General features: G+C 48.0%; 1 protein-coding gene and 1 long non-coding RNA gene across 12 annotated transcripts in view; one reads left to right on the plus strand and one right to left on the minus strand.

Annotated features, from left to right (window-relative positions):
- Positions 1 to 13,718, plus strand: part of USB1 (U6 snRNA biogenesis phosphodiesterase 1) — a 15,349-nt gene continuing 1,631 nt past the window's right edge. The window contains exons 1-6 of one of the 2 annotated variants that reach the window (XM_055551595.1): positions 1 to 185; positions 1,562 to 1,728; positions 3,748 to 3,931; positions 9,310 to 9,363; positions 11,754 to 11,859; positions 13,099 to 13,182. In XM_055551595.1, the coding sequence (XP_055407570.1) occupies positions 88 to 185; positions 1,562 to 1,728; positions 3,748 to 3,931; positions 9,310 to 9,363; positions 11,754 to 11,859; positions 13,099 to 13,182 (693 nt within the window). In that variant the 5' untranslated portion in view covers positions 1 to 87. The remainder of the gene's footprint in view (positions 186 to 1,561; positions 1,729 to 3,747; positions 3,932 to 9,309; positions 9,364 to 11,753; positions 11,860 to 13,098; positions 13,183 to 13,718) is intronic. The other variant, XM_055551596.1, reaches the window with a different exon arrangement.
- Positions 9,723 to 13,718, minus strand: part of LOC129630959 (uncharacterized) — an 18,823-nt gene continuing 14,827 nt past the window's right edge. For 5 of the 10 annotated variants that reach the window (XR_008703823.1, XR_008703824.1, XR_008703822.1 and 2 more), the window contains 3 exons: positions 11,649 to 11,802; positions 11,461 to 11,554; positions 9,723 to 9,992 (listed from right to left, as the gene is read on the minus strand). This is a non-coding gene — a long non-coding RNA (uncharacterized LOC129630959). Of the gene's footprint in view, positions 9,993 to 10,364; positions 10,548 to 11,460; positions 11,555 to 11,648; positions 11,803 to 12,063; positions 12,190 to 12,258; positions 12,274 to 13,291; positions 13,307 to 13,335; positions 13,351 to 13,718 lie in introns of those variants that run through there. The other 5 variants (XR_008703821.1, XR_008703829.1, XR_008703828.1 and 2 more) reach the window with 5 other exon arrangements.

The following is a 13,718-nucleotide window of genomic DNA, read 5'->3' on the forward strand; positions in this document are numbered from 1 at the left end:
GCACTTCCGGCACAGAGGAATTCCGGGTGGGGTGAGATTGCCTGCCGACTCTCTGTGCGGTCGTGAAGGTGGGTGTGGGGGTGCCTCATGAGTGCGGCGCCCCTCGTGGGCTACAGCAGCAGCGGCTCCGAAGATGAGGCCGAGGCCGGGGCCCGGGTTCGGCTGGGGGCTGAAGGCCGCAGTCGGTGAGGAGCGAGGAAGTCTTTCTGGGGAAGGGTGATTGGAGAGGGTCCGGGGCTGCTCGCGAGGGAAAGAAAAGGGGCACGGAGTGGGGGGAAGGAGGACCAGACAGAGCCTCGGTGTGCCCCCACCTGGCTGGGTCAAGGTTAGGAGGCAGGAAACGGGGTAGGTTTGGGTCCAGCCTCGGGCGCCGGCCCACTCTGTCTCCTGGCACGCACCACTGTACCACCATAGGTCTGTTTCCTCATTTGGAAAGTGTTTTCTTTAATCTAATAAATATTCATGAAGTACTCGCTCTGCGCCAGGCTGGGAACTGGGGACTCAGCAGTGAGCAAAGTAGGAAGTCTCCTACTTTGTGGAGGAGCTTCGGTTGTTAATTGCCAGGCCTGGTACCTGCTGAGTGCTTTTCAAGCAGCACTTTCGTTCATCCCACTTTATGGATGAGGAAACGGGAGGTCCACAGAGAGCATATTACTTGCCTAAGACCACAGAGCTAGGAAGTGTCACTCTGGCTCAGGCCTGTCCAGTTCAGTTCAGCTCACTTGCTCAGTCGTGTCTGACTCTTTGCAACCCCATGAATCGCAGCATGCCAGGCCTCCCTATCCATCACCAACTCTCGGGATTTACCCAAACTCATGTCCATTGAGTCGGTGATGCCATCCAGCCATCTCATCCTCTGTCGTCCCCTTCTCCTCCTGCCCCCAATCCCTCCACATATCGCCACCTGCTCCTTTGTTTCCCATGGGGTCCAGGTTCCTAGAAAGTCTGCTTCCAGGAGTTGTTCACTGAGTTGTGTCCCATGCTTTGCAACCCCATGGACTGCAGCCCCCCAGGCTTCCCTGTCCTTCACCATCTCCCCAAGCTCGCTCAAACTCATGTCCATTGAGTCGGTGATGCCATCCAACCAACTCATCCTCTGTCATCCCCTTCTCCTCCCACCCTCAATCTTTCCCAGCATCAGGGTCTTTTTCAGTGAATCAGCTCTTCACATCAGGTGGCCATAGTATTGGAACTTTAGCTTCAGCATTAGTCCTTCCAATGAATATTCAGGGTTGATTTCCTTTAGGATTGGCTGGTTTTATCTCCTTGCAGTCCAGGAGACTTTCAAGAGTCTTCTCCAGCACCACAGTTTGAAAGCATCAATTCTTCGGCACTCAGCCTTCTTTAACGTCCAACTCTCACATCTGTACATGACTACTGGAAAAACCTGGGAGACACCAATGAAAGAGTGTTGGGGAAAGAGCTTTGTGGTTATCTAATGGCACTTGGTGAGAAATAGACATGCAGAGTCACCCTGTACAAGGGGTTACAACTTTCCTCACATGTACAGACAGAGAAAGTAGGAAGCTAACTGGGCTTCTTTTCTTCTTTCCTCTTGCAGGGGCCAGAGCCCCCTTCCCGGCCAGAGGTTGCCAGTACCCGACAGTGTGCTGCACATGTTCCCCGGCACTGAGGACGGGCCTGTGGATGATAGTGCGAAACACGGGGGCCGGGTGCGCACCTTTCCCCATGAGCGTGGCAACTGGGCCACCCACGTCTATGTACCTTGTAAGTAATGCCTGAGAGACATGTGGCTGACACCGACAAGGTGCCTCTTATGGGAGGAAGCTGGCCCCAACCAGGAGGAAGCCAGAAACCTCAAGTTCTGACACTGATAGTGAGAAAGAGATCAACTCAGCAGGGAGAGGGCAAGCTCTGGCTTCAAGTCCCACCCCACCCTAGCCCTGATGAGTGAGTGGCAGGCAGAAAAAGCCCAGGCTTCAGAGTCTGACCTCACTCCACTACCCACTACTCTGGGTGCCCTTAGTTAAGTTGCTAGACTTCTCAGATGCTTATTTCCCCAGCTTTTTTCAGTGCTGTGCCAATGTATATATTTTATTTGTTAGAAAAGATGAGGGCATGCAGTTCTTCCCTGAGCTTTCTCCATATGACACTACATGTTGGACAGCCTTCCTCTCATTACAGAAGGCAAGCTCATGATTATGGCTCCACCGTAACCCATCCTTGTGGAGAAGGCAATGGCACCCCACTCCAGTACTCTTGCCTGGAAAATCCCATGGACAGAGGAGCCTGGTAGGCTGCAGTCCATGGGGTTGCTAAGAGTCAGACACAACTAAGCGACTTCACTTTCACTTTTCACTTCCATGCATTGGAGAAGGAAATGGCAACCCACTCCAGTGTTCTTGTCTGGAGAGTCCCAGGGACAGGGGAGCCTGGTGGGCTGCCGTCTATGGGGTCGCACAGAGTCAGACACGACTGAAGTGACTTAGTAGGTAGCAGTGGTCTTGAAAGTGGGGTATGTGCCCTGAGGGAGAAATCAAGGTGACCTCTTAGAAAGAAAAGCATTAAGACTTGTTAATGTATTTCTCTTTATCTCATCTTTTTAAGTTTCTACTCTTCAGAGCGTACATTTTGTAACATAGTTTTGCAGTGGAGCGCATGTTTGTAATTTATTAATAAATGTACATTGATGTAGGTATGTGTGCAAGCTCGTTAACTAATGGCATGTGTGATCACGGTAGTTTGGATATCCCTACTTTAGATGTGGACTTTGAGGACCCCTGCTTTCTCTGTTACATATTTCTCTTTTTACTCTAATTCTTTTCAAAAAGCATATGTATGTATATGTGTCAGTTCAGTTCAGTTGCTCAGTCGTGTCCACCTCTTTGCAACCACATGGACTGCAGCACACCGGGCCTCCCTATCCATTGCCAATTCCTGGAGCTTACTCAAACTCATGTCCATTGAGTCAATGATGCCATCCAACCATCTCATCTTCTTTTGTCCCTTTCTCCTCCTGCCTTCAATCTCTGCCAGCATCAGGGTATTTTCAAATGAGTCAGTTCTTTGCAACAGGTAGCCAAAGTATTGGAGTTTCAGCTTCCACATTAGGCCTTCCAATGAATATTCAGGGTTGATTTCCTTTAGGATGGACTGGTTGGATTTCCTTGCAGTCCAAGAGACTCTCAAGAGTCTTCTCCAACACCACAGTTCAAAAGCATCAATTCTTCAGCACTCAGCTTTCTTTATAGTCCAAGTCTCACATCCATACATGACCACTGGAAAAACTATAGCTTTGACTAGACGGACCTTTGTTGGCAAAGTAATGTCTCTGCTTTTTAATATGCTGTCTAGGTTGGTCGTAACTTTTCTTCCAAGGAGCAAGCTATATGTGTATTCTATAACCATAAATATATATTAAAATATGATTAGAATACATAGACATTGGCTGGGCTTCCCAGGTGGCTCAGTGGTAAAGAATCCACCTGCCAGTGCACGAGACGCAGGTTGGATCCCTGGGTCAGGAAGATCCCCTGGAGAAGGAAATGGCAACCTGCTCCAGTAGTCTTGCCTGGAAAATTCCACAGACAGAGGAGCCTGGCAGGCTACAGTCCGTGGGGTCGAAAAGAGTCAAACACGACTTAGCGACTAAACAACAAGATGTTGGCTGCTCTCAAAGTAACTTTCTCCTAAAACCTAAAGTAACAAAAGCCTTTCTCTGCTCCTGGCCATCATGTGGCCATCCTGCTAAGAGAATGGCCCACCCTCTCCACTCTTCCCCTCCAGACGAAGCCCGGGAGGAGTTCCTGGACCTGCTTGACGCACTGCTGTGCCACGCGCAGACATACGTCCCCCGGCTGGTGAGGATGGAAGCCTTCCACCTCAGCCTGTCCCAGAGCGTGGTTCTGCGCCACCACTGGATCCTCCCCTTCGTGCAGGCTCTGAAAGACCGAGTGGCCTCCTTCCAGAGGTGAGTGTCTCGTGCTCTGTCTGCCTCTCCTCTCCTTCCCCTCCAAGTTCCCATTGGGATGGACCTGTGGGATGGTGTTACCCCAGCAAGCAGGCCAGACCTAAAGGCTAGCACACTGAGTATCTCCCAGAGCTGTGCCCTGTACATGTCATCCCGTGTGACTTTGATGTATGAAACAGAACCCGTAAGATGTATATAGATAAGAGATTTATTATAGGTGTTGGCTTATGCATTTATGGAGGCCAAGAAGTCCACCATCTGCCGTCTACAAGGAGAGAACCAGGAGAGCTGGTTGTGTAATTCAGCTTGATTTCAAAGTCCTAAAATAACAGGGGACTGGTGATGTAAGTCCTGATATGAGCCTGAAAGCCTGAAACCCAGGAGTGCTGATGTCAGAGGGTAGGAGAAGATGGATGTCTCAACTCATGTAGGGAAGGGGAGTTTGTCCTTCCTCGGCCTTTCTATTCTGTTCAGGCCCTCAGCATGTTGGATAATACCCACCCATTGAGGAAGGCCGTTTGCTTTACCCAGTTCATCAGTTCAAATGTTAATCTTTCCAGAAATACCCTCACAGACAAACCCCAAGATAATGGCTTACCAGCTCTCTGGACATCCCTTAGATCAGTCAGGTTAACACATAAAATTAAGCATCACCAGTCTATCCCTTCTCGACTTGACACTTACATGCATCTTCTTAAACCACACTTAATCTCTAAATTAAGACTACAACAACTATAACTCTGCCTAACATGATACAACATCCATTTGTGCTTCTGAAAATGCACTAATCCTTTTCCCAGAATGGGGGGGTAAGGTTCTTGAGCAATGTTTTTGCTCTTCTAATCACCCCTAACTTGAATGTGTGAATGCGTGCTCAGTCATGTCCAACTCTTTGTGACTCCATGGACTGTAGCCTGCCAGGCTCCTCTCTCCATGGCATTTCCCAGGCAAGAATACTGGAATGGGTTGCCATTTCCTCCTCCAGGGGATCTTCCCAACCCAGGGATCAAACCCATGTCTCCTGCATTGGCAGGTGGACTATTTTACCTCTGAGCCACCTAGAGCCCATAACTTGAATACCAATTAACAACACTTAAGTGCTAAAATAAAGTCATTCCATCCTATATTATGTGATAAGGGAGTAAGAGAAGAAAACAAAGATATTTGCTTAATATATGTACAGGCAAATCTTGTTTTATTATGTTTCACGATACAGCATTTTTTAATAAACTGAAGGTTTGTGGCAACCCTGCATTGAGCAAGTCTGTCAGCATCATGTTCCAGCATTTGCTCTTGTGTCTGTCATATTTCGGTAATTCTAGCAATATTTCAAACTTTCTCATTATCCTTATATTTGTCATAGTGATATTTGACGTTATTATTGTAATTGTTTTGGGGTGCCAGGAGCCACACCCATATAAGAGGGCAGACAATTGATAAATGTGAATGTTCTGACCGTTCCACCGACCAGCCATTCCCCCGCATCTCTCTCCCTCCCCTTGGGCCTCCCTATTCCCTGAGATACAACAGTATTGAAATTAATAACCCTACACTAGCCTCTTAAGTGTTCAAGTGAAAGGAAGGGTCACACGTCTCTCACTTCACATCAAAAGCCAAAAATGATTAAGTGAGGAAGGCATGTCAAAAGTGGAAGGAAACTGGAAGCTAGGCCTCTTGTCCCTGTTAGCCAAGTTGTGACTGAAAAGGGAAAGTTCTTGAAGGAAATCAGAAGTGCTCCTCCAGCGAATGCAGGAATGGTAAAGCAAAAGAGCCTGGAGAAAGTTTTAGTGGTCTGGACAGATGATGAAACCGGCCACAGCATTCCCTTCAGCCAAAGCCTGAGTCAGAGCAAGGCCCTAACTCTTAAATTCTGTGAAGGCTGAGAGGGGAGGAAGCTGCATAAAAGTTTGAAGCTGGCAGAGGTCGGTTCGTGAAGTTTAAGGTAAGAAGCTGTCTCCATAACATGAAAATGTGAGATGAAGATGCAAGTGCTGATGTAGATGCTGCCGAAAATTACCCAGAAGAACTAGCTAAGATCATTAATGAAGGTGGCCACACCAAGCAACAGATTTTTCAGTGTAGCTGAAACAGCCTTCTATTGGAAGAAGATGCCAGCTAGGATTTTCATAGCCTGAAAGGGGGTGTCAGGGCTTAGCTTCACAGCTTCATAGAACAGGCTGACTCTCTCGTTAGGGGCTAATACAGCTGCTGATTTTAAGTTTAATCCAATGCTCATTTGCTATTTCAAAAATCCTAGGGCCCTTAAGAATTATTCTAAATCTACTCTGCTGATGCTCTATTAATGTAACAACAAAGCCTGGATGACAGCACGTCTGTTGACAGCCTGGTTTACTGAATATTTCAAGCCCACTATTGAGACATTCAGCTCAGAAGAAAGATTCCTATCCAAATATTACTGCTCAGTGACAATGCACCAGGAGACCCAAGAGCTCTGATGGAGATGGACAGATGAGGTCAGTGTCGTTTCTCTGTTGCTAACACAACATCCATTCTGCAGTCCGTGGATCAAGGGCTAAATTTCAACCCTCAAGTCTTACTTAAGAAATATGTTTCATTTAGGTTATAGCTGCCAAAGGTAATAATTCCGCTGATGGATCTGGGCAAAGTCAATTGAAAATCTCTGGAAAGGATTCACCATTCTAGATGCCATTAAGAACATTTGTGATTCATGGGAAAAGGTCAAAATACCACCATACACGGGAGTTTGGAAGAAGTTGATTCTAGTCCTCATGGGTGACTTTGAAGGGGGCAAGACTTCAGTGGAGGAAGTAACTGCAGATGTGATGGAAGAAACAAGACAGCTAGAATTAGAAGTGAAGCCTCACAATGGGAGTGAGTTGCTGCCATCTCATGATAAAACTTTAATGGCTGAGGAGTTGCTTCTTATGACTGAGCAGAGAACGTGGCTTCTTGAGACAGAATAAGATGCCATGAAGATAGTTGAAATGACGACCAAGGATTTAGAATATTACATAAACTTAGTTGATAAAGCAGTGGCAGGGTTTGAGAGGATTGATTCCAATTTTGAAAGAAGCTCTCCTGTGGATCAAGTGCCACGAAACAGCATTGCATTGCATGCTATGGAGTAATTGTTAATGGAAGGAAAAGAAGGTTGATGGAGCAAACTTCATCATTTGCCTTATTGTCTTATTCTAATAAATTGCCATCACCACCCCAGTCTTCAGCAACCACCACCTTGACCAGTCAGCAGCCATCTACACTGAGCCAAGACCCTCCACTAGCAAAGAGATTATGACTCACTGAACGCACAAATGATGGTTAGCAGGTTTTAGTAATAAAGTATTTTAAAAATAATGTAGATTGTTTCTTTAGACATAATGCCTTTGCATGCTTAGTTGACTGCAGTGTAGTATAAACATAACTCTTATATGCACTGAGAAGCCAAAAAACTGTGACTCACTTTATTGCTGCTGCTGCTGCTGCTAAGTTGCTTCAGTTGTGCCCGACTCTGTGTGACCCCACAGATGGCAGCCCACTAGGCTCCTGTGTCCCTGGGATTCTCCAGGCAAGAATACTGGAGTGGGTTGCCATTTCTTTCTCCAGTGTGTGAAAGTGAAAAGTGAAAGTGAAGTCACTCAGTCGTGCCCGACTCTTGACCCCATGGACTGCAGCCTACCAGGCTCCTCCATCCATGGGATTTTCCAGGCAAGAGTACTGGAGTGGGTTGCCTTCTCCACACTTTATTGCAGTATTCACTTTATTGCCGTGTTCTAGATCCAAACTCACAGTGTCCCCTAGGTGTCCTGTATTTATACTCACAGATGTATTCATAAAATAAGGAAATTCTCATGATGATTACAGTCCTCATTTCTGTAACTGGTCACATGGTCATAGCTGATATTTACAGCTACCTTCCACTTCCTAGCTCTCTATTCCCTTTGCCTTTGGCAAGCACCTCAAGTGGTTATGGTTCTTTACCTGGGGTAGTGACCCAAACCTTTATTCCTGAAGGATCTGGCCCATTACTAGTCCTGCCTGGGTTGCTTGGTGTACTTTTCCGCTGGCCTGAGTCAGTGGGCATGGTTAATACTAAAAGATCTAACAGCAGGTCTCCTGTATCCCAGGCACCCTTTCCCTTATCTCCATCATGGAGTTCTAGTCCAATTTCCCCTTGGTAGTCAGGATCAAGGACCCCAGCCAACACTGGAACTCTTTGTTGATTCAAAGGTACAGGAGCCCAAAGTGGCAAGTCTTTTTTTTTTTTTAATATTATTTATTTGGCTGTACCGTGTCTTTGTTGCAGCATGTAGGATTAGTTCCCCAACCAGGGATCAAACCCTGGCCCCCTGCATTGGGAGTGTGAAGTCTTAGCCACTGGACCACCAAGGTGGCAAGTCTCAACTTCCAGTTCAATGAAAGCACTATGTCTCCTGTGGGAAGTATTCCTCCCTCTGGAACTAAGACCTCTGGGCTACCAGAGCATGAAGTTGTGGGAACAGAAAGTAAACATTTTGCTAATAGATCACTCATATTAGTGGTTCCACTCCCATTTCCACCCCTTGATTCCTGGCCCTGTGAATCCTGGCTACGGGAGAATCAGCACCATATGTGTCTGCTGATTCAGAGCAGATACAGATAGCGTGGGTTCTGTTATAAAATAAAGTAAATGAAAAGTGTTAGTCACTCAGTTGTGGTCAACTCTTTTCGACCCCACAGACTATAGCCTGCTAGGCTCCTCTGTCCATGGAATTTTCCAGGCAAGAATATTGGAGTGTGTTGCCATTCCTTTCTCCAGGGGATTTTCCGACCCAGGAGTCAAAGCCGGGTCCTCCAAGTTGCAGGCGGATTCTTTACCATCTAAGCAACCAGGGAAGCCCAAGAATACTGGAGTGGGTAGCCTATCCCTTCTCCAGGGGATCGTCCCAACCCAGGAATCTAACCCAGGTTTCCCGCATTACAGGCAGCTTCTTTACCATCTGAGCTACGTGGGAAGCCCCATGTTGTTGCTTAGCCGGGGTCAGAATTGTCTTTTTTTTTTAACCTACAAGGAAAAAATTGGCCCTTAAATCATCTATTAACACCAACCTGATGATGTCTTTCTCAGTTCCCATCAGTAAAGCTGAGATAGTCTCAAATTGCTTATCAAAATCAACTGTTCTTAATAAAGTAAAATTTTTACTAGCATCTGAATGAAGCTATGGGTTACCTGGACTCAGCGATTATTTAAGCTCTTGTATTCTAGGGTTGAGTTTACCACCTGTATAACAGGGCGACAATACTACATGTGAAATGAGTTAACTATAGTTTCAAAGTGATGTTTTTTTTAATATAAGCTGTTTTCTCTAAAAATATTTTTCTTATCATTTTCCCTGAAATGTGGTTCTTCTGTATTTCAGATTCTGCTTTACCGCCGACCAGGTAAAGATTTACACCAATCAAGAGAAAACCAGGTGGGTCTCCCTGCTCTGCCCCCAGTTGTTCCCAGAAGAGGATTCTTTGCAGTAAAGACTTGAGGGGGCCTTGTCTGTCTCATTTTTTGGTTTGTTTGTGTTTTAACCAGCTCTATGACTACCAAGGCAGTTGTCCCCAAATCTGAACCTTTCATTAAGAAAAATAACTCCAGGAGCATAAGAGGAGGAGCAGAGGTAGAGAATAACATCTTGGTTTAGTGGGGAAAGCCTGAGACAAAAAAACCCTGGGTGCCTGCCCAGCTGTCTCCAATTTAACGTTGAGCTCATACCTTCAACCTCTGTGACCTGCCATTTCCAAGCTGTCACAGGCATGCCCTGACACATCTATCAGTGGGCAGTTGTGAGGCTCAAATGAACTGAACGAGTTTTATAAAAGCATTCAAGGATGAGATGAACAAAAAAAATTGTTATTAACAAGGCTTCCAAGCAAACCTCCTTGTCAGATCCACTCACTGAGTTGCCTTCTGCTCTCAGCACCTCTGAGAGGACAGCTCATTCCTTCATTCTGCAAAATTGGTTCAGCACGTCCTGGTGCCAGAGACTTGCTGTACACTGCAGGTCAGCAATGAAAAGGTCAGCACAGTCCTTGCTCTTTGGGGTCTCACATTCTGCAGGGGGAGATAAACAAGGAAATGAGCCTCTTAGAAACTACTGTGATATGAGTCTGGATCATGCAGCCAAGGACAGCCCTAGGGAGCTGGCATTTGCCAGTGACCTAAGGATGAAAAGTAATGAGCCTTGGGAAGCGCTACTGAGAGAGCCTCCAAGCAGAGGACACAGCCGAGGAGGTGGTCTAAGGAGGAAGGAGCCTGGCTTGTTTGAGGAGGCCAATGAAGCGGAACCCGGGGAGCAAGTGGGAGAGCGAGAAGAGATGAGTCAGTCCGGGTTAGCTCCTACCGGGCCTTCAAGGTCAGGGTCAGGAGTTTTCAGGGTCACGGAAGCCACTGGAGGGATCTGCACAGAGACGTGATCCAACTTACGTTGGTAACTGTCAGTCTGGCCCAATCGTGTCTGTGGCTCCCACATGGAGACAAGATGTAGAGGAGGTTGGATGCAGGGAGAGAGAGAGAAGACAGGTGTCACCATCCAGGTGAGGTGCCAAGGTGTCCTAACTCAGGGTGATGGCAGTGCAAGGGCCAAGAAGCAGACGTATTCCTGATACACTGCAGGTAGAATCAACCAGAATCATCAGTGAGTCCGATCTATGCACAGTAAGGGGAAGAACCAAAGTAGATGCCTGGACTTGGGGTTTGAACAGCTGGGTAAATAAATGGTCCCACTTCCCGAGTTTGGAAACACCTGTGGGAGGAAAATCCGTTTTGCTTTGTTCCCAGTAAACATTGCCACTGATGATATCCCCGGGTACCCATGGGTGGAAGAGGTACATACACAGTGAAGCAGACAGGAGAGGTGCCAGCCAGAGATGGAAATGTGGGAGCCATCGGGCTGTGTGATACTGAAACCAGGGCTGGGGTGGGGGCCAGGGGCACACGGAGCAGATCAAAGGCCTGAGGGCTGGGCTCTGCAACCCTTGACCATTTAGAGGCTGGAAAGAACAGAGGGCAGCAGAGGAGACTGAACCGGAGGCCAGAGGCAGGGTCACACCGGGACTGTATAGTGGGTGGTCTCTTGGAGCCAAGAGGAAAAAAATGGGTTTCAGGGAGAGAGGAACCAGCTGTGTCAGACCCTGCTGAGAGGCCAAGGTGAGGCCGGAGAAGTGTCCATCAAGTGCAGTAACCCGGAGGTGGGTGGCAGCTTTGATGTGAGCTGGCTGAAGATGGCGGGGCGGGAGAGACAGCGGAGGGCGACAGAGCATCTGAACATCAAGTCTGACTGAGGATGAAATGGAGACTGGCTGAGAACTCAGGTTCAAAGGAGGGGTTTTAAGGATGAGAGAATCCAGTGGTTAAGACACTGAATTTCCACTGCATGAGGCATGTGTTTGATCTCCAGTGGGGGGAACTAAGATCCCATATGCTGTGCTGCGGGGCCAAAAATAAATAAGAGGATAAAGATGAGAGTGTGCTACTGGGAGGGAGTCAGTGCCAGAGAGGGAAGCCCTGGAGAAGGACCCACCTGGGAGCAATGATGGTGAGCCTGGCCACAGAAGCTTCGGGTCCGTAGACTTGGCAGCAGCAGATGAAGATGGTCCTTCAGGGGATCTTAGACCCTAGGGAAAGAGGGGAGGTGTGCGGTTAGAGCTAGGGGAGGATGAGAGAGCCAGCTGGGAGAGCAGGGCAGTAAACTGAGTTCATGACCCAGACCTCCCGGCTTCCTTCTGTTGCATCCTCTGCCCTCCTCACGGCTGGTTTACATTCTCAGCAGCCGTGTCTCACACCGGTGTTGTCTCCACTGCTGTCTCCCCCCAGGACCTTTGTTGGGCTCGAGGTCACCTCAGGGCACGCCCACTTCCTGGACCTGGTTGCAGAGGTAGACAGGGTCATGGAGGAGTTTGACCTCAGCACTTTCTACCAGGTAATCAACGGGCGTCATTTTTCCTCTCCACCAACCCATCTCTAATGGCAATAAAACCAGCCTTAAAGAAACCCTTGCAGAGCCCTCCAGAACTTTCCCAGGGGAAGCGTCCATTCGGCTGGCCCTCAGATGACCCACACCCTGGGGAGTTGAGGGTCTGATGTTGGGTCAGATACTGCCCAGCCAAAGTCCAGCATTTCTTACAAATCTTCTGTTATCTCTTCAGTATGCTCGACGAGATCTATGCCTTCGATTCTGATGTATCCATGCTTATCTTTATATTTTTTAAGAAGTAGCTTTCGCTAGTATTTTTTAGTCACATCACACTCCAGATAGAGTCGAAGCTTCACATCCCTTCCTGTGCCTTACCCCGTGCCCTCCAGGGGAACTTGAACCTACCCAAGTCGAATGTTATGGCTTTAAAGGGCCGGTGGTTTTGCTTGATATATTCTTTTAAAGTCATGCTGTGATATAGAAGTATGAATTTGAATGGAGATAATTTACAGTTTAATCATAATTTTAGATATTTCAGGTTTTGTTCACCTTAAAAAGTATGTCATCTATTGAAATGTTTCACATCAGAAAACATTAAATCTGGGACATAGGTTCTCTTCCATGTCCCAAATGTAAGGACTCAATGTTATGACATGTAAAGGAGAGCCTCTGAGAACAGGACTGTCTTAGCTCAGGCTGCCATAGCCAGATACCAGAGACTGGATGACTTAAACAATAGAACTTTATTTTCTCCCAATTCTGGAGCCTAGAAGCCTGAAACCAAGGTGCCATCATGGTCAGTTTCTGGTGAGGCCTCTTTTCTTGGCTTGTTGATGGCCATCTTCCCATCGTGTCCTCATTCAATGGAAAGAGAGAGGGAGGAGCCATCTGCCGCCTCTTACGTGGGCACTAACCCCCTCACGAGGGCTTCACCTTCATGACCTCAGCTAAACCCAGTTATCTCCCAAGGGCCCCTTCTCCAAATACCATCACCTTGGGGATTAAGACTTTAATATATGAATTGGGATGGGGGGAGGGGAACACACAATTCAGTCCATAGCAAGGATCAGCCCAGGGCTATTGTATCTATCCGTGGAGGCACTTGGGATCAACACCAAGGATCTAGTCTCCATGGATCAGGTCAGGGATCCAGTAGGGATACTGGGACAACTCTCGTTGCGGAGCTCTTGTGACGTCTGCCACGGCATCCAGGTGACCACCTGCCTCTCTGCTGTTCCTCTGCAGGACCCCTCCTTCCACATCAGCCTGGCTTGGTGTGTGGGTGACGCGCGTCTCCAGATGGAAGGGCCGTGCCTGCAGGAACTACAGGTGAATTCCTGGCTCGAGAGCCGGGCAGGTGCTGAACTCCGGAAGTAATGCTGTGGAAGGTGGGGGATGGGAAGGGGGCTGACAAACCCTGAGGATTAGGCCCACAAACCGGAATCCCTGGGAGATAACTGGCCTGGCCAGAGAGACCCACACCTCCTGCTGCTCCTCTCAGCGCAGTCTCAGACCAGCGGCAGGGCACCACCTGGGAGCTTATTAGCGACATCCACTCTCTCGCCCCAACCCAGACCTAAGGAGTCAGAAGTTAACAAGATGTCTGGGGATTTGTGTGCACGTTAAAACTGGAGACGCCCTGCCCGAAAACACTGATCTCAGAGGACGCTGCCGACTTCCCCTCAAGTCCACAGCCCCTCGCCCAGAGGTCAAAGGCTCGGGTGCTCACAGGGGCCCGGCAGGGGCTGGAAATGAGTGAAACGTGCCAGGTGTCCAGAACGTCCATCCTCACAGCCTTTCTCATCTTGTGATAAGTAGGGGGTAACTTACACTTTCCCGTCAGTGCCCTCAGAGGAGCTGATACC

This window comes from Bubalus kerabau, chromosome 17 (assembly GCF_029407905.1).
Source record: "Bubalus kerabau isolate K-KA32 ecotype Philippines breed swamp buffalo chromosome 17, PCC_UOA_SB_1v2, whole genome shotgun sequence".
NCBI lineage: Eukaryota > Metazoa > Chordata > Mammalia > Artiodactyla > Bovidae > Bubalus > Bubalus kerabau.